This window comes from Caloenas nicobarica, chromosome Z (genome assembly GCF_036013445.1).
Source record: "Caloenas nicobarica isolate bCalNic1 chromosome Z, bCalNic1.hap1, whole genome shotgun sequence".
Lineage (NCBI taxonomy): Eukaryota > Metazoa > Chordata > Aves > Columbiformes > Columbidae > Caloenas > Caloenas nicobarica.
The window spans coordinates 38,396,351-38,412,264 of NC_088284.1; the positions used below are offsets into that span (position 1 = coordinate 38,396,351).

General features: G+C 35.8%; 1 protein-coding gene across 2 annotated transcripts in view; it reads right to left on the bottom strand.

Annotated features, from left to right (window-relative positions):
* MAN2A1 (mannosidase alpha class 2A member 1) overlaps positions 1–15,914 on the bottom strand; it is a 121,816-nt gene that overhangs the window by 54,280 nt on the left and 51,622 nt on the right. For both annotated transcript variants that reach the window (XM_065657020.1, XM_065657019.1), the window contains exons 8-12: positions 13,165–13,342; positions 9,543–9,745; positions 5,633–5,818; positions 4,090–4,204; positions 3,112–3,179 (exon numbers count right to left, since the gene is read on the bottom strand). In XM_065657020.1, coding sequence (XP_065513092.1) covers positions 3,112–3,179; positions 4,090–4,204; positions 5,633–5,818; positions 9,543–9,745; positions 13,165–13,342 — 750 coding nt within the window. The remainder of the gene's footprint in view (positions 1–3,111; positions 3,180–4,089; positions 4,205–5,632; positions 5,819–9,542; positions 9,746–13,164; positions 13,343–15,914) is intronic.

A 15,914-nucleotide genomic window follows, 5' to 3' on the forward strand; every position in this document is an offset into this window, starting at 1 on the left:
CAGGGCTCCCACAAGAAGTATGATGCACTATCCAATTTATCAGCACACTCGTGGGCTTTGTCTTCATCAATTGTTAATTTCAAAACAAGATGAAAGTACTTCCATATCCAGTTGGATATTATCTTGCGAAAGCTTTGTCTTTCAGCTGGAAGTAACAATTTTTTAAAAAGCATGCAACTTCATTTATGAGGTAAAAAGGGGTTTAGTGTAATTAAATATACCATAACTTCAGTACTCAAAAGCCTGATCATAAGACCACTTAGTCGTTCTAAGGTGGCAGAGTCACAGTAAGATTTAAAATGCTCTACATACCTATTTCATTGAAATTAACACATTATGTTTTTTATAAAACTATGGATTCATAAAAATACGGCAACAGCACTACAGAAGAGATGCATAGATGGGGAGAACACTACTGAATATATTAAAAGTGGTACCTACTTAGAAGCAGTTTGAAAGATACTTCTCAACTACACAACAGTCTGGAGCTACTTTGTACTAGGACAATGACTCCTGAAAGATTTATTTTCTCTTTTCTTCCATGTAATCAGGCTGTACTAACTCTTCTGCACAGTCAGTCTGATCAGTTTTCACTACTGACTACAACTCTCACGAGCAGTCAAGAGAACATTTAACTAAGAACAACAAAAAGAAAGGCCGGATGAGGCAAAATTGTACTACCAACTACTTCCCTGTTGAAAAGTAGGTTAGATTTGAAATTGCTAGTATCAACTCAATAAAATAAGAAAAAAAAAAAGACTGAGTAATTAATCAGATAAAACCCTTCATTATTTTGTGAGCTTCTCATTAGTAGTGCTCCTCTCAATTTATAGGTGATATGAACCAAACTTCTATAAAAATAATCAATTTACAATGCAGATATTTGTAAAAATCTTGACACGGAAATGCAAAACTACAAAAAGCTAAATATTCAGGCAACTAAAGAAAAGTAATACCTTGTCAGTTACATTGACTTAATTTCTGTCCATCATAATAGTATTTTAAAACACATTAACAGACAGAAACCTAGAGATTTCATGGTACAGACATGAACAATAAAGACTATTATGAATAAAGGACAACCAAATAATCAAGTTTTGATCAGAATCAGTATTTTCAATCTGCTGATGTCTCAAAATTTGAAATGAAAATTCAGTTTCTGTCTTAGAACTTCAAATTCTGAAGTTTAAGCACAGTAATCCTTAATGATAAATTTTTCAAATTGAGTTTAAGATTCTAATAAAATGAGATTTTAACATATTTACTAGTTACCTAGAAAACCCAGATGCATAGTTATAATATTCACATGCTATACTTAAGCAAAAGTTACTGTCTCAGCTTACATACCATTTTTCATTATGGTAGTCATGTTAGTGGAGATTCAGAGTATAACCAGAGATAAAGTTAGAAGCCTAGAAACACTAAGCTTATTTTTCATAAGATAAAATAATTGAACATACAGATATTCAAGTGAAAATTTTACCAACAAAGGAGACATGAAGTAGTGTGCACTGAAGCATTGCTTTGAAAGTGCCTCCAAACAGGAAATCATTATTAAAAAAACAGGTTTTCAGGCAGCAATATCAATATTCCCTTGTAATCTTTCTCATTCCCTTCTCCCTCCCATTTTTTCCTCTTTATTCTGTCTCCTATAATTCTGCTTACACAGTCTCTGGAACATGAATCACATCCTATATGACCGTATGGTATCTTCACAGTACTAGACAAGTTAAAATTAGCAATTATCGACCAACATTCCCTTCTTAGTGAGTTAAGACAAATTTAGAGAACAGCAGCAACAGGCTGCTAGGATAACATACATATTATCAAGCTTTTTTATTTTAAAATTAATATCTACTTAATGTACAAGTAAGAGAGGGGGAAAAAAAAAAACGCAGATGCCTGAAATGCATGAACACCAGGAAGGGCAAAACTTACTTAGCGTACTATGAAGAGAGGTAAGTGGAAGAGTGGATGCAAACAAAAGGCAATTCAGGGGATGGATGGAAGAAATTTCAACAGCTAACCTAAAGAAGGGAAGCAAAACTATCCTCAAATGGCTAAGAAAGTCTACATCATAACTTGCCTCCAGCTAAGTGTTTATATACAATATATACAATCCTTTCCCTGTAAGGCTGAGGGAATATTTTGAAAAAGTTAAAAGATTTTGCTCAAATAAATAGCTAGACATCTGAGGTTTTGTCCATCTTGGACAAGTTTAAGACAATGTATTAGCACCTATCTAGCACTCCAACAAGAGAATAAAACTCCTATTAAAAAAAAAATATATAGTACGTATGTCTACCTGAATGCTGCAGAGACAAGCTTACACTAAAACTACATATACACACACCTTTAACTTTAGAAGACTGGAGACAGCTTCCCCCAAAAGTTCACAATGACAAAACGTTACTCATTTATTTGAAGAATCTGATTAGAATGTTTTAACAGTAGCAGTCAGTTTGTTGACTAACACCTTTGTGAATTAGGCAATTAAGTTTTGCCACTTTGCTAGAACTAGAGAAATTAAATACTAACATCAGCAAAAATTGCATTCACTACTTTTTAAATGAATCCTAAATCTTCTGCAAGCAAAACTCTTGATATATATTTGATTTACACATATAGCAGCTCTCACATCCATACATCTTACTCACTTTATTTGGATTAGTTGACTTTTAATGAATGTTCAAGTTCTTTCAGGTTGGATACCGAACATTCATGGGGATAGCAGGATGGTAGTTTCAACTCAATACTCTCGAACTACATATAAAGAAGCAAGCCATCTTAATACAATGGAAAGTTGCAGTTAAGAGAAAACAGTGTCTTAGTTTACTCTCTACTTGAATTTTAAAGGCAACCCAGCACTTATATATTATGAATCAGTGCTATGTGAGAAACTTCTGTAGTTTCAAAGTGCTATGTCCTCTTTCAACTAGACATAATAGTATTAGCATAATATGCCAGCCTACTTTTTTTTTTTTTTTTAAATTTCCCTTTATTTTGAGTGAAAGTTACAAAAAATGAAACGGCATAAAAACCTACTAGGTAGTGAAAACACACACACTACTAAAAGAATCTCAGACACCAAGTATAAAGTAAATTATTTACCTTGGTTGTGATGTCAGCGTTATAACTGTCTTGTGTGGCAAAGAATCTTGCGACGACTGAACATCATCCTAGAAGACAAGATCTTTGAATTTGCTTATGAATACGCTTAAATGTATAACATACGAGTTTTGTCTATTATATGAATGAACTTTATGAACTACAAAACCATACTAGCCATACTATAAACAGAAGTCTACGTTAACACCTTATACAGGACACAAAAGTTTATGAACTAAATACTTCAGACTGACAAAAGAGAAGGGCTCATTTTGACTAATTCATTGAGAAACATTTGCTTTCATTGTACGTATCTTAGATTAGATACCATTTTCAAATTGTGACCCCTGTGTTTTCATTTTTGCATATAAGATACCATAGTCTGCAACTTCCTTCAGATTTTGCAAATATTTATCATATATATCAGTGCTCTTCACTGTAAAACGGGTCTCAAAATGATATGTGGGGATCTGTTGCTGACTTTATCATCTGTAGATTCCTGTTTCAAATATTTTCAGCTAAGGAAAAAAGCACAAGGTCTTGTCTAGACCTGGTCTTGTGAATGCAGCTTAGGCTTACATTCAGATGGAAATTCTCCTCTTCCTACATTTGTTTAAGTAATAAGCAAAGTCAAATTACAGGACTGCATACTGTTTCTTATTCACTTATCATATGCGCATCACTGAAGTGATCAACAAATTTATGCCCACAAAAAAATTAGAACACATGGTTTTACTGTGTGATTCACGAAGTGGAACAAAATAAGTCCATTTTCTTTAGATATGCTGTTTTTTCAGCATTAAGTGAAGTTCTTTCTTGTTACTTTCCCATATCTTCAACTAATCTGAACAGTGACAAGTAGCAGATTTTTCAGCAGGTATTACTAGCAAATTTCATTTTGACTTCTTCCAGGACACTCAAACTGTACTGAAAAGACAGTTCACATTTTATGTTTGGACGAAATCAGGAATGACAGCTCACCATCTTCAGGAATGGAGTTGACGTGTCATAATTATAAGCACCTTTATCCTTTAGGATAAGAATATGAACAGAGTCAATTATCACTTTCTTCAAGTTCATTATTGAGTGGAAAAGCCTGTTAAAAATTTTGAAGTCTTGTTAATTTTCATTTTTTTATTCAACGTGATAACATCAAGACTTTAAAATATTAAAGAACTCAAAAGGACGAGTTACAGAAAGAGAAATGTAAATTTTAATATCAATATTGCAGGAAATTAGGAACAGCTAGTTGCAATGAGTGACCAGACTGCAAAATGCAGAAATATGTTGAGTTTCATTGTATTTTTACCTTGCATACTGAAAATAAGGTACATTTCCACCCCACTGTTATGCTATAAAACACCCTCAAAGTATCAAGCACTTTTTCAAAATGCTAATTTGAGGAAAATTTGTGGTTTATATGTTTGATTTCCAGTATTTATAGTGGAGACAAGCATGTAACACTGGTCACAAAGTTAAGATTGCATTTAAGCAGAATTAGAAAAACAATCGGGAACACAAAAATTTAAGTTACTACCATTATTTCCATTGCTTCAACTGACACAGGGTTTAAAAAAAAATCTTAAATGTAGATAGTTTAGACATTTTATTTGTGAACTGAAAAAAGCCTTTTTTCTACTCTCTCATAACCAAGTGCCTTGCACATGTTTACCTTGATTATACCTACGCTTTACTAGATTAAAAAAATAACAAATTTATGGAATTGAAAAATACTTGTCATGAATGCAGTAGTTTAAACCAAGAAAGAGTATTTTAGAGGCATTTAAAACAATAACTTATCTAATAGACATGCTCTACCATCAACTGTCTACTATCATCTACCTCAATTAATCAAATTCACTAGTGCTTAACATTCCACTGGAATGGTAACAATGTTAACATTCCAAATACATAGCAACTTTCTGAACAAATGCATAACTAAAGCATGTATCTACATATATATACATATAAATAACTATACCCTCTTCAAAAAAATTCCACAAAGTAGCTAGCAGAAAAATTTGTCAATACTGAGAAAACAACTACCCACGAGATATATCAGCAATAAACAACAACAGACTAATTAGAAGATTGGCAACATGAAAAAGATTTCCCACATAGAAGAAAGGTAGGTGACAGAGGGCATGGGATTTTCCAAGGAATATATGCTTAAACTAGTATGTGTCTTGTTCATTGCTTAGCACAGGCGAACATAAACTGTTCTCCTATACAAAAATTAGTGCACAAAATGGCCCTGTTATTCGAGAAATCTCAGCATTGTGTCTACCTAGCTTCTTTTGAAACCTGAGAAATTTTGTTTGGATATTAAATTCTTCAGAGGATTAAAAAATAATTCATAAATGAAGAGCATGGGTAATCAAATCCACTTCTCTTGTAGAGCACCACTACACTTTCAGTACTATGTCGCTAGCTATAGCAAATCTGTATCCCTGAAATAAACACTTCTGTTTTAAAAAAGCAAAGAGAAATTAAGATTTAAGTTAATATATTTATAATAAATTACCTAGTGCCATAATCCACAACTACCCAATCTTTAGATGTTCCTGTAATAGCATCATGATGCTGAAAGAGTCCAAGGTTCCTCCTAGCTTCTGTCAGCAATTTATAGTTATTCACTGAAGGAAATACACTCATCTTCTCAGATTTACTGGACTGTACCAAAGCCAAGGAGTAGAGGATTTCAGCTGCCCTGGAAATGCAGAGAATAAAAAAATATTTATATAGGTTTAAAAAGCAGAAAGTAACACATTTTACTTGAGGAATAAACTGATGTTTTTACTTCATTCATCTTGCCTAGTTCCATAAGTTCTTTAAACTTTACTCTTGTACTTTTTTACCCTGTTTCTATCTTCAAACAAACATCACTGCTGCACCTCATCATCAACTAGTTTTAAACCTTGTAAGCTCTTTGAAAGGCTTCAGTGATGGAAAATAGAGCTTTAAAGTAAAAATATGGCAGTAGAAAATAACACAGCATTTTGATAAACCTGTAAGGTATACAGATCTTACCTTAAAATGGCACAGTAAGGATAGACTGTCTTACAGGAGACATACTATTTCCATTTCAAAAAGCAACTTACTAAACAAATTAAATTATCTGAAAGAAATATATCGATCTGTGTAGTCCCTATAGTATCTATTCTGTCATTTGTACTTTAAGCAAAGTAAATTATCCCAAAGACTTAGGCAGCTCATGCACCTGCTCACTATACATTCACCTGAATGTTGAGAACACTGAATTCAAAAACCCTTAGACTGAACAGAATGCAGAGCTCTCCTCTTCTTAAGCAAAAGCCTAGCACTAAAATATTACCATTACATTCTCACCTGCTTTATGAGAATCTAAATTTATTTTACAGAAGAAAAAAAAATAATTGCCAGTCATGAATATTTGACTAGAAAGATGCCTGTAGAAATTCTAGGAAGCCAGGTGTTAACTTTTTTTCCTATCTCCTTTTCCTAAAATATTACAGTTCTTTTTTTGTAAGTCTGAAAAGGGTCAGATTCCTTTTCAATCTTTATTTGAGGCTTCCCAAGTGTTTGAAGAATACAAGAAGATAAATGTTAATGTAATAAAAACAGAAGAGAGCAAAATAACATATGTTCTTGAAACAAATGTAAAATTAATTTCTAAGCATGTGTTTGTTTGGGGTTTTTTTTAAGAAAAATACGTCAACTTTTACATTTACTCAAGCTGTCAGTGAGTGCATGTGTTCAAATTTAAACTAGGTACAATAACAAATTTAAAAATCATTCTCAACCTAGCTTTTCAGACTGTGCATTGATATTAACTGTTAACATGAAAAATACTTTGGCATTCAGTCTGGTCTTCTCTTTATGTATCACACAGGTGACAATTAAGTACAAACTGCAAGTAAAATGTGTCAAACTAAACTGAAAGGCAGACTCTACTACATGTAACTGCTCAACTCATCATATTGTAAATATTTGAGTAACAGAATGAGATTTTGCTCTTACAGGTAAGCAAACTTCTCAGAAGCTACACACAAAATCAAGGTGTCAAAAGATGTAATTTTTTTTTTTGATTGCTAGTGCACTTAAGCTTAATGGCTGTGATTTTAATGTTGCTTAGTGCCAATTCCTACATCTATTCATTCCTCCTACTTTGTTCTATTACAGTTTAACTTGAAAGGAAACCAAGTATGTAGTAGTTCAAAAGGCATCAGATACACATTCATCTAACGGATAAACCCCATCTGAAAGTGTTTTACCTTTTTCAAAAAATTTGACTTAGCCACTGTACAGTTACTGAACTGTTGCTATGAAGTAGAGAACAAAAAATTTTAGTCCTCAAAATACAGGTTAGATTGCCCTCCCCACAATTCACCTTAATTTTTTTTTAATAGGCCTATTATTTATAAACATGGTAACAACCTTAAAACCAAAAGAAATAACACTAAAATGAAGCTGTAAACACATTTTCATGTCATACGGCTTCCAGAACCTCACTTCAAAGTTACTTTGTCTATAAAGAACACTTGGAACTCTTATGCCTTTCAAAAAAGTAACTGAAAGGTAATTGAAATTCTTACATGAAGGAATCCTCTAACAGTGTAAAGTTCTAAATACTACAAATAAACTTGAAAGCAATTAATATGATTTTTTTGCAGCATTAGTAATAAAAAAATGAAAAATGACAATAAAGTAAAAAAAAATTGAGAAAATAGGCTATGATAAAGCTAAAAGAAAATTAAATCCTTTGTGCATTTTATCAAATTGTAATTGAGGCAGAAGTATGAAAAAAACACTAAGTAGGGATCTCGATTTCTAAGGACATCATCTATCCTGTTTTCTATGTATCTTGTATTTTCCAACGGCAGTATTAAACAAAGCTGTTTTCACTGAAAATCAAAGATTCCTATGAAAAAAACAAGCTAATGAGAACAGAGCTAATTAGTATTTATTTTGATACAGTAAGTAAAAACTAAATGCTTTCAAGAAAATCATATTCCTAGTGCTGCTTAATACTCTGTATGTAAATTATTTCTGAATAGCTGTCAAACTTTGTAATTACTGTTAACCTTACTAATATCCTCTTTATAATCTTCTAACATTCTAGGTTTTGTGCATAACACTTGTAATGTTCTGAAGTTCTAATTAAAACTCCTCTGGTAACTTCTTCTTACTATATTATTTTTACATTCTCCTGCCAAAAGGATCCTAGCCTTGCTTTTTGTCATTCCTCTCAGCTTTGACCTTATTTTTCTTATCCTTCATAACAGTCTTTGGCTTCTTTCCTCCCTGCTTTCAGATTTGTAAGACTTCTCCTTGCTGGTCAAGGCAATGACTTCTAAGTTATGTTACACTGCCTCTTCCCTAACACCTTTCTATTCTTAGGCCCTTGATGTCACTTCACCTTACACATTTCTTATTCTTTTGGATGCTTTCTCTTATGAAAGGCACTTGTATTTGCCTCCAAAATGGTACTTCCCATGCTTCCAAAAGGCTACTTTCCACAGCTCTCTTGCTCTCTACATTAGAATAAAAAATTAAAAAAATTAAAAAAAATTTTTTAAAAAGTAAGAAATCCTTAAGGAAGGATTTGTCAGCATTACAGAAGTTCTTCTGTAGCACAAGAAGGTGTGGACAACATATAGAAGTACCACAATAGATGTATTTTAAAGGGTCCTTCCAGAAGACAAAATGTGTCTTTTGTCTAAGGATCCAAGGAAGAATAATATACTGGAAACAGAGTTTGCAAGTTTTGGCAATGGATGAAATGTTGAAGGTTTACATCATACTCATCTGTCCCAGATTTCTTTCTGGAGCCTTAAAATACAGCTAAATTATTTTACATTGTGTCTTATCTACAGCTGCTACAAGGGAGAACCACTTAAATACTCCATTACCAAAATTCAGCAATAATTTCTCTTTTAAAGAAGATGCAAACAATTTTCAGCAGAGTAGTACCTTATACTTTGAGATCACTTGGCACACAATATTCCTGACTACTTCTCGACTGTCTAACAACCTTTGTAAAATTCACACCTTTGTTTTTCTCTCTAAAAGAGTTAACAGTATAGCCATAATGACAGATTGATCTGACAGCTAGCCAAATCCAATACAGAAATAAAAAGCATACTATCTGCTATTTTTCATGGAATCAGGACTTGCTGATCACTTGAATAATATTTTAGAACAACTTATTTGTTTGGATGGAAAAAATATCATTGTCTTTCTGTGAATTTACTAAAAAAAGCAGATACGCAAATGGATCCTTGTAACAAAAACTATATTTGGGGGCCATTTAGGCTATCTTTATTCTAAGTAAACTTAAACTGTGCATTTCAAAATCACTTTTCCATCTGTCCAACAGATTTAGATTACTTATACATTCATCTCTCCTGTGTACCAAGACATATGTTATAAAGTTACTGGATGGCAGCATTTACCGTAAGTAGGATTCCAGGACTCTGTCCAGTCGTTTATAGAAGGGTCGTGATGTAAAATACCCACTCCAGTAATGATGATCTCTGTCTGCATAGGTGAAGAAGTCTCCACTTAAAACAGGGAAAAATGAATTGCTGCTCTTTTCACCCAAATTGCTTTCTTTGTGCAGAGCTTCAAAGTAATCTGATAAAGTTCCAAACTGGGCCTGAATGAAAATTAGAATTACAATAACATAGTTCCATTTTCTTTATTTAGACATACGAAGAGAAAGAATATGTTTGGTTTAATATAAATTTCAGAAATGTGCCAGTCTTCCAGCAGAACTATAGTAGAAATCCTATTCTAAAGAGCTTTAAAATTTTCCTGCACAATTTTCAGACAAGTTGAATAACTCTTCCTAAAGCATTTCAGCTTCATTTCAACTCAGTACAGGAAAGACATGGACCTGCTGGAGAGGAGCCAGAGGAGGCCACAAAAATGATCAGAGGGCTGGAACACCTGTGCTGTGAGGAAAGACTGAGGGAGTTGGGGTTGCTCAGCCTGGAAAAGAGAAAGCTCTGGGGAGACCTTATTGCAGCCTTGCAGATGCCCCATCCCTGGAGACATTCAAAGCCAGGCTGGACAGGGTTCTGAGCAATCTGATCTAGCTGAAGATGTCCCTGCTCACTGCAGGGGGTGGGACTAGACGACCTTTGAAGGTCTCTTCCAACCCAAACTGTTCTATGATTGTACAACTCATGAAATATGAAATACATTTTTAAGTATAAATTGATATCTAAAATACAAGCTAAATCTCAACAAATAAGGAAAGCGTTCTTTTGGCTCTAATGAGCAAGTCTCTAATACATGAGCTAAGTAACATCTCAGTACTATGTAAGTAGATGTCTAGACTAAATTAGAAACAATGTAACATAATGTAAGGACCAAGGAGAATGGCCATCCCCTGGTGGAAGTGGGGGGAAACATAGTGACAGAAGATGAGGGAAAGGCTGAGGTACTAAATATCTTCTTTGCTTCAGTCTTTAATAGTCAGACCAGTAGTGCTCCAGGTATCCAGCCTCCTGAGACAGAAGACAGGGATGGGGAGCTGAATGAAGCCCAATAATCCAAGGGGAAATGGCTAGTGACCTGCTACACCACTTGGACACCCACAAGTCTATGGGGCCAGATGTGATACACCCAAAGGTGCTGAAGTAGCTGGCAGAGGTGATCACTAAGCCTCCTTCAATTATCTATCAGCAACCTTGGCTAACCGGGGAGGTCCCAGTTGACTGGAAGTTGGCGAGTGTGATGCCGATCTACAAGAAGGGCCAGAAGGAGGATCTAGGGAACTACAGACCTGTCAGTCCAACCTCAGTGCTGGGGAAGGTCATGGAGCAGATCATCATGAGTTATGTCACATGCCACATACAAGACAACCAAGTGATCAGGCTCAGTCAACATGGCTTTATGAATGGCAGGTCCTGTCTGATTAACCTGATCTCCTTCTACAACAAGGTGAGCCCCCTAGTAGATGAGGGCAAAGCCATGGATGTTGTGTCCTGAGGCTTCAGTAAAGCCTTTGACACCACATCCCACAACATTCTCCTGGAGGACCTGGCAGCTCATGGCCTGGATGGGTGTACTCTGCGATGGATAAAGAACTGGCTGGATGGCCGAGCCCAAAGTGTTGTGGTGAATGGAGCCAAATCCAGTTGGCGGCCGGTCACGAGTGGTGTTCCTCAGAGCTCAGTTTTGGGGCCAGTTCTGTTTAATATCTTTATCAATGATCTGGATGAGGGGATTGAGTACACCCTCAGTAAGTTTGCAGATGACACCAAACTGGGTGGGAGTGTTGATCTGCTGGGTGGTGGGAAGGCCATACAGAGGGATCTGGACCAGCTGGATCGTTGGGCTGAGGCCAATTGCATGAGGTTTAAAAAGGCCAAGTGCCATGTCCTGCGCTTGGGTCATAACAATCCCAGGCAGCGCTACAGGCTCGAGGAAGAGTGTCTGGAAAGCTGCCTGACAGAGAAGGATCTGGAGGTGTTGATCAACAGCCAGCTGAACATGAGCCAGCAGTGTGCCCAGGTGGCCAAAAAAGGCCAACAGCATTCTGGTTTGTATCACTAATAGTGTGGCCAGCAGGACCGGAGAAGTGATTGTGCCACTGTACTCCACGCAGGTGAGGCCGCACCTTGAATACTGCATTCAGTTTTGGGCCCCCCATCATAAAAAAGACACTGAAGTGCTGGAGAGAGTGCAGAGGAGGGCAATGAAGCTGGTGAAGGGTCTAGAGCACAAGTCTTACAAGGAGCGGTTGAGGGAAGGGGAGCTGTTTAGCCTGGAGAACGGGAGGCTGAGGGGAGACCTTATTGCTGTCTACAATTACCTGAAAGGAGGTTGTGGCATGGAGGGTGTTGATCTCTTCTCCCAAGTAGTGAGTGATAGAACAAGGTGAAATGGCCTCAAGTTGTGCCAGGGGAGGTTTAGATTGGATGTTAGGAAAAACTTCTTCACGGAAAGCGTTGTCAGGTGTTGGAACAGGCTGCCCAGGGAAGTAGTGGAGTCACCATCCCCAGATGTGTTTAAAAGGCGTTTAGACAAGGTTCTTAGGGACATGGTTTAGCGCTAGACTTAGGTTACAGTTGGACTCAATGATCCTGAGGGCCTCTTCCAACCGAAATGATTCTATGATTCTACCAAACAAGAGCACACTTGTCTTAATCCTGTGTTTTCAAAATTAACTCTGTTGTGCTCCAGATCTCCAACATATGTTTAACTCAAACCGACTGCTGATCAAAAAATCAGCATTTGCTTTCAGAAGCTGTTTTTTTTAAAACTATATACAAAGAAATTGTGTTTAGAGATGTAACATGGAGGAGTATAAATAATTCAGTATCGTCTGGTCATTTTAAAAAATGCCCAAATAAAGCAGTAACAGCCCTTTACAGAGTAGGTCAAAAGATGATGAAAGTACAGAGTACAGATGAGAGTACAGAGAACATCTATAGTACAAGAAGTCCCTAAAGTACTCAGCTTATATATTAGATGGTATGAAATGTATATTAACACTCAAACAAAGTTATAGCTCATCTGATAATTGTATTAGTATATTCATTCCTTTTGTAGCCAGGGCAACCTACTACATTTTACTGTATTCAACATGTGCCAGCAACGGCACCTCTTAAGATTTTTTGTTTGTATGTTTGTTTTGGGACATAAAACCAAGAGAACCCAAGCAAAGCAACAATTTTTGCTTGAACTTCTAATAAGAAAATGCAACAGTTTTAAACAACAAAGCCTGTGAGCGAGTGCCTGAAGCCTGTGAAGACGAAAGTACTAACAAAACAAACAAACCTAACAGAAGTTCTGTAAAATAATCTAGTTTGGATACTATTTATAGTTTTCAAATAGATATTATTAATAGCAAAGTTTTTGCTTTGGAGGAAGAGGAGGAGGTAAAGGTAAAAAACCATAATCTGCCAAGACAAAACAACCTGCTGTTAAATAATATATAAAGCTCCACAGTTAAAAAAAAAATAAACCAAACAAAACTCCATACCATAACTTTTTTCCATGAAGAATCTCAAAATACAGAGAAATATTGTTTTCTCTCCAAACCAGAAAAAGTCTTGTATTTACCTTAACATGCCACTCAGGATGAGAATTCATATAATCAAACAGCTTCTGATAATTCTGGTACTGCTGATCCCATTCTGAGCTCTCAGTATAGCGAAAATCATCCCCTAGCGGAGCCAACAGAACTTTAGTGCGGAAAAGCTTTGACTTCTTTCTGTATTGATCTAAAATCATCCAAGCCCTTGAGAGAAGAAAAAATAATGTAATTAAGAAATCAGAAGAATAAAGGTCAGAATGTGACGAAACATTTCTTGGATATCAAGTTGTGCAATTTGGTGACCCTAAACGAGACATACAAAACTCTGCTATCTCAGTCAGTAACATAAGGCTGGATGCAACTCCCCCGCAATGGGACACCACACTGAAACTACTATTGTTGCAAACACTATGCTAATTAAATTCTCCAATAAGCTTAACAAGCTCTATCTCAAACAGTATGTCAGTCTGCATCAATTTGTTCCTGTGCCAAAACTAACCTTCAGTTTAAATTATGTTTACCTGCTTTATATTTAGAAAACAATACTAATCCTCTCCAGCCCTTATTTACAATAATAAGCAAGCTCTTCTCATCCCCTCTGGTAATTCCCTTGGATACTTCACTTCATATCTTCATGTCCTTGACAGAAAAATTGCCCATAAATTCATCTTTGAGGAACTCCAGCCTTGCAAAAAAACCCCAAAACAAACAAACAAACAAGCAAACAAAAAAAACCAAACAAACAAACTGGAGGAAGTTCACAGCTAAGAATCACTGTTCCCCCTTCAGCCAGCTTCTCACCTGTCTTAGAGCCAGCCCTCTTAAGTACATGTCCTGAAAATTTAAACCCACTGCTTTTTGGCTTTTGGCCTTAAAAAAAAAAAAAAAAAAAAAAAGCACATGCACACATGGAAAAAACACGGTACAATTATCCTTTGGCACCTACTAACTCTTTGACACCTAAAATATCGGTTCTGTCACATGGCAGCAACATATCAAAAGTTACGAACCCCATGTATGGGTAACTAAAAAGGTCTACTTCCTCCCCCCCGCCCCCCAAACCACAGTCACTATCAAATTCTTCCGATATTGATGCTCTCTAATTAAAGTTATGGAAATCATTTAGCCAGGGATTATAAACCATAGTAACATATTTTAGAAAACAGTAATACAAATTACAAAATTTTAAAGAGAAAACAGCAGTACAATCCAGATTCCAGTGAGTGCTTTTTTTTCCTAAATCTTTTTAATAGATGGTGTACCAAAATCTACTTTCAACTCATACTCCTGAAGATTTGTTACATAAACATTAATGTCAGAATTTAATCTAGTCCAATATATTTGAAATTCATATTTCTTTGACCAGCAAGTCAGGGTTTATTTGTTTATCAGATTATTTAAGTATTGGGTAAATACAAGATCTGACTATTCTGGAGTAAGAAATGGGGCACAACAACATCTTTAGTTAAGGATCTACATAGTTCTGCTGAGACCAGAATAGACCCAACTAGTGGCTTCCCTACCTCTCTTGTCTGTAGTTTGATTTATAGTTCAGATTACCAAATATTTATGCTTGAAACAATATTTTCCATTACTTTCACCAGGTTGTGAATTTAAACATCAAGACCTCCTCTCCACACACCTAAGAGAACAACTGGCACAACACATGACTTTGTATTCTACCTTCTAAGACGCCAGCCTAACTCAAATCTTCCACATGCAGTCTATGGTTCAAAAAATACTTCGTTTTAGAGTCTCTTGAAAAATACAGGACTTCAGGAAAGGTTACAGTTAACAGGATATTTGCATTTGACATCTCTGTTCAAACTCCTCCTCTAGCTTCTTTCCAAATCTACTGCAAAATTAATCAGTGCTGCTGTTCTCCCTTTTTTCAAAGTACTCATAACTGTTGGATTATTAGGTGTTTTTAAGGGGGCAGCAGGATCTTCCTCCATTGCAAACCAGATGTCTCAAGTCAGGTATATCCTCTTCAGTTTTTCTCAAACAGCTTCCTAAATCACTATCTCATACAGGAGTGAGAAAGAGCCAGCAAAAAGCCCCAGAGAGAATTTGCTGAAGATGAGAAATACTTCTGGAGAAAAAACAAACAAACAAAAAACCCAAAAAACACCAAAACCAACAACCAACCAAACAACACCCAACCACAAACCTAAACCAAGCAGATTCCACTGAGCCTCACCAACGTTTTCCCTTTCTGGTTCCCCAGCAAGACATTACATACATTTTGATACATGTTTGTCCTGCCTATCTGAATGAAAATTTGAAAACCAAAGAGATCGGTCATGATAAACTTTTTGTAGCACCATGAATATGGATATAGCATATCAGATTTTGGTTTTATACAATCAAAAGTTCTTGGAATTGTACAGAAGATGCATTATGTACAATAGCCAGAGCAACCCTAACTGCACTCTTAGGAGGCAACACTGAAGCATAGCAATGTTGTCAGTAACAGTATCAAGAATATTTTTCACCCTTCTTTGGGGAGCTTTCCTATTATCATCGAATGCCTAAGACTTTTCACAAAAGAAGAAAACCCCATCATATCAGAAGTGTGTTCTTTTAAGGCAAAAATTCCAAGTATTTGTCTAATATTAATACATATTGAAACAATTAACGTGGCTGGTTTTGCCCCTTTCTATGTCATAGGAGAAGGTGCAGTAGAAACCCAGAGTCTGTGGGAATCACAAGAAATTTTGTAGCAGCTACAAGTAAATCCTATGTGACAGGTTTGACAGTAGTCATAGCTTTGCAG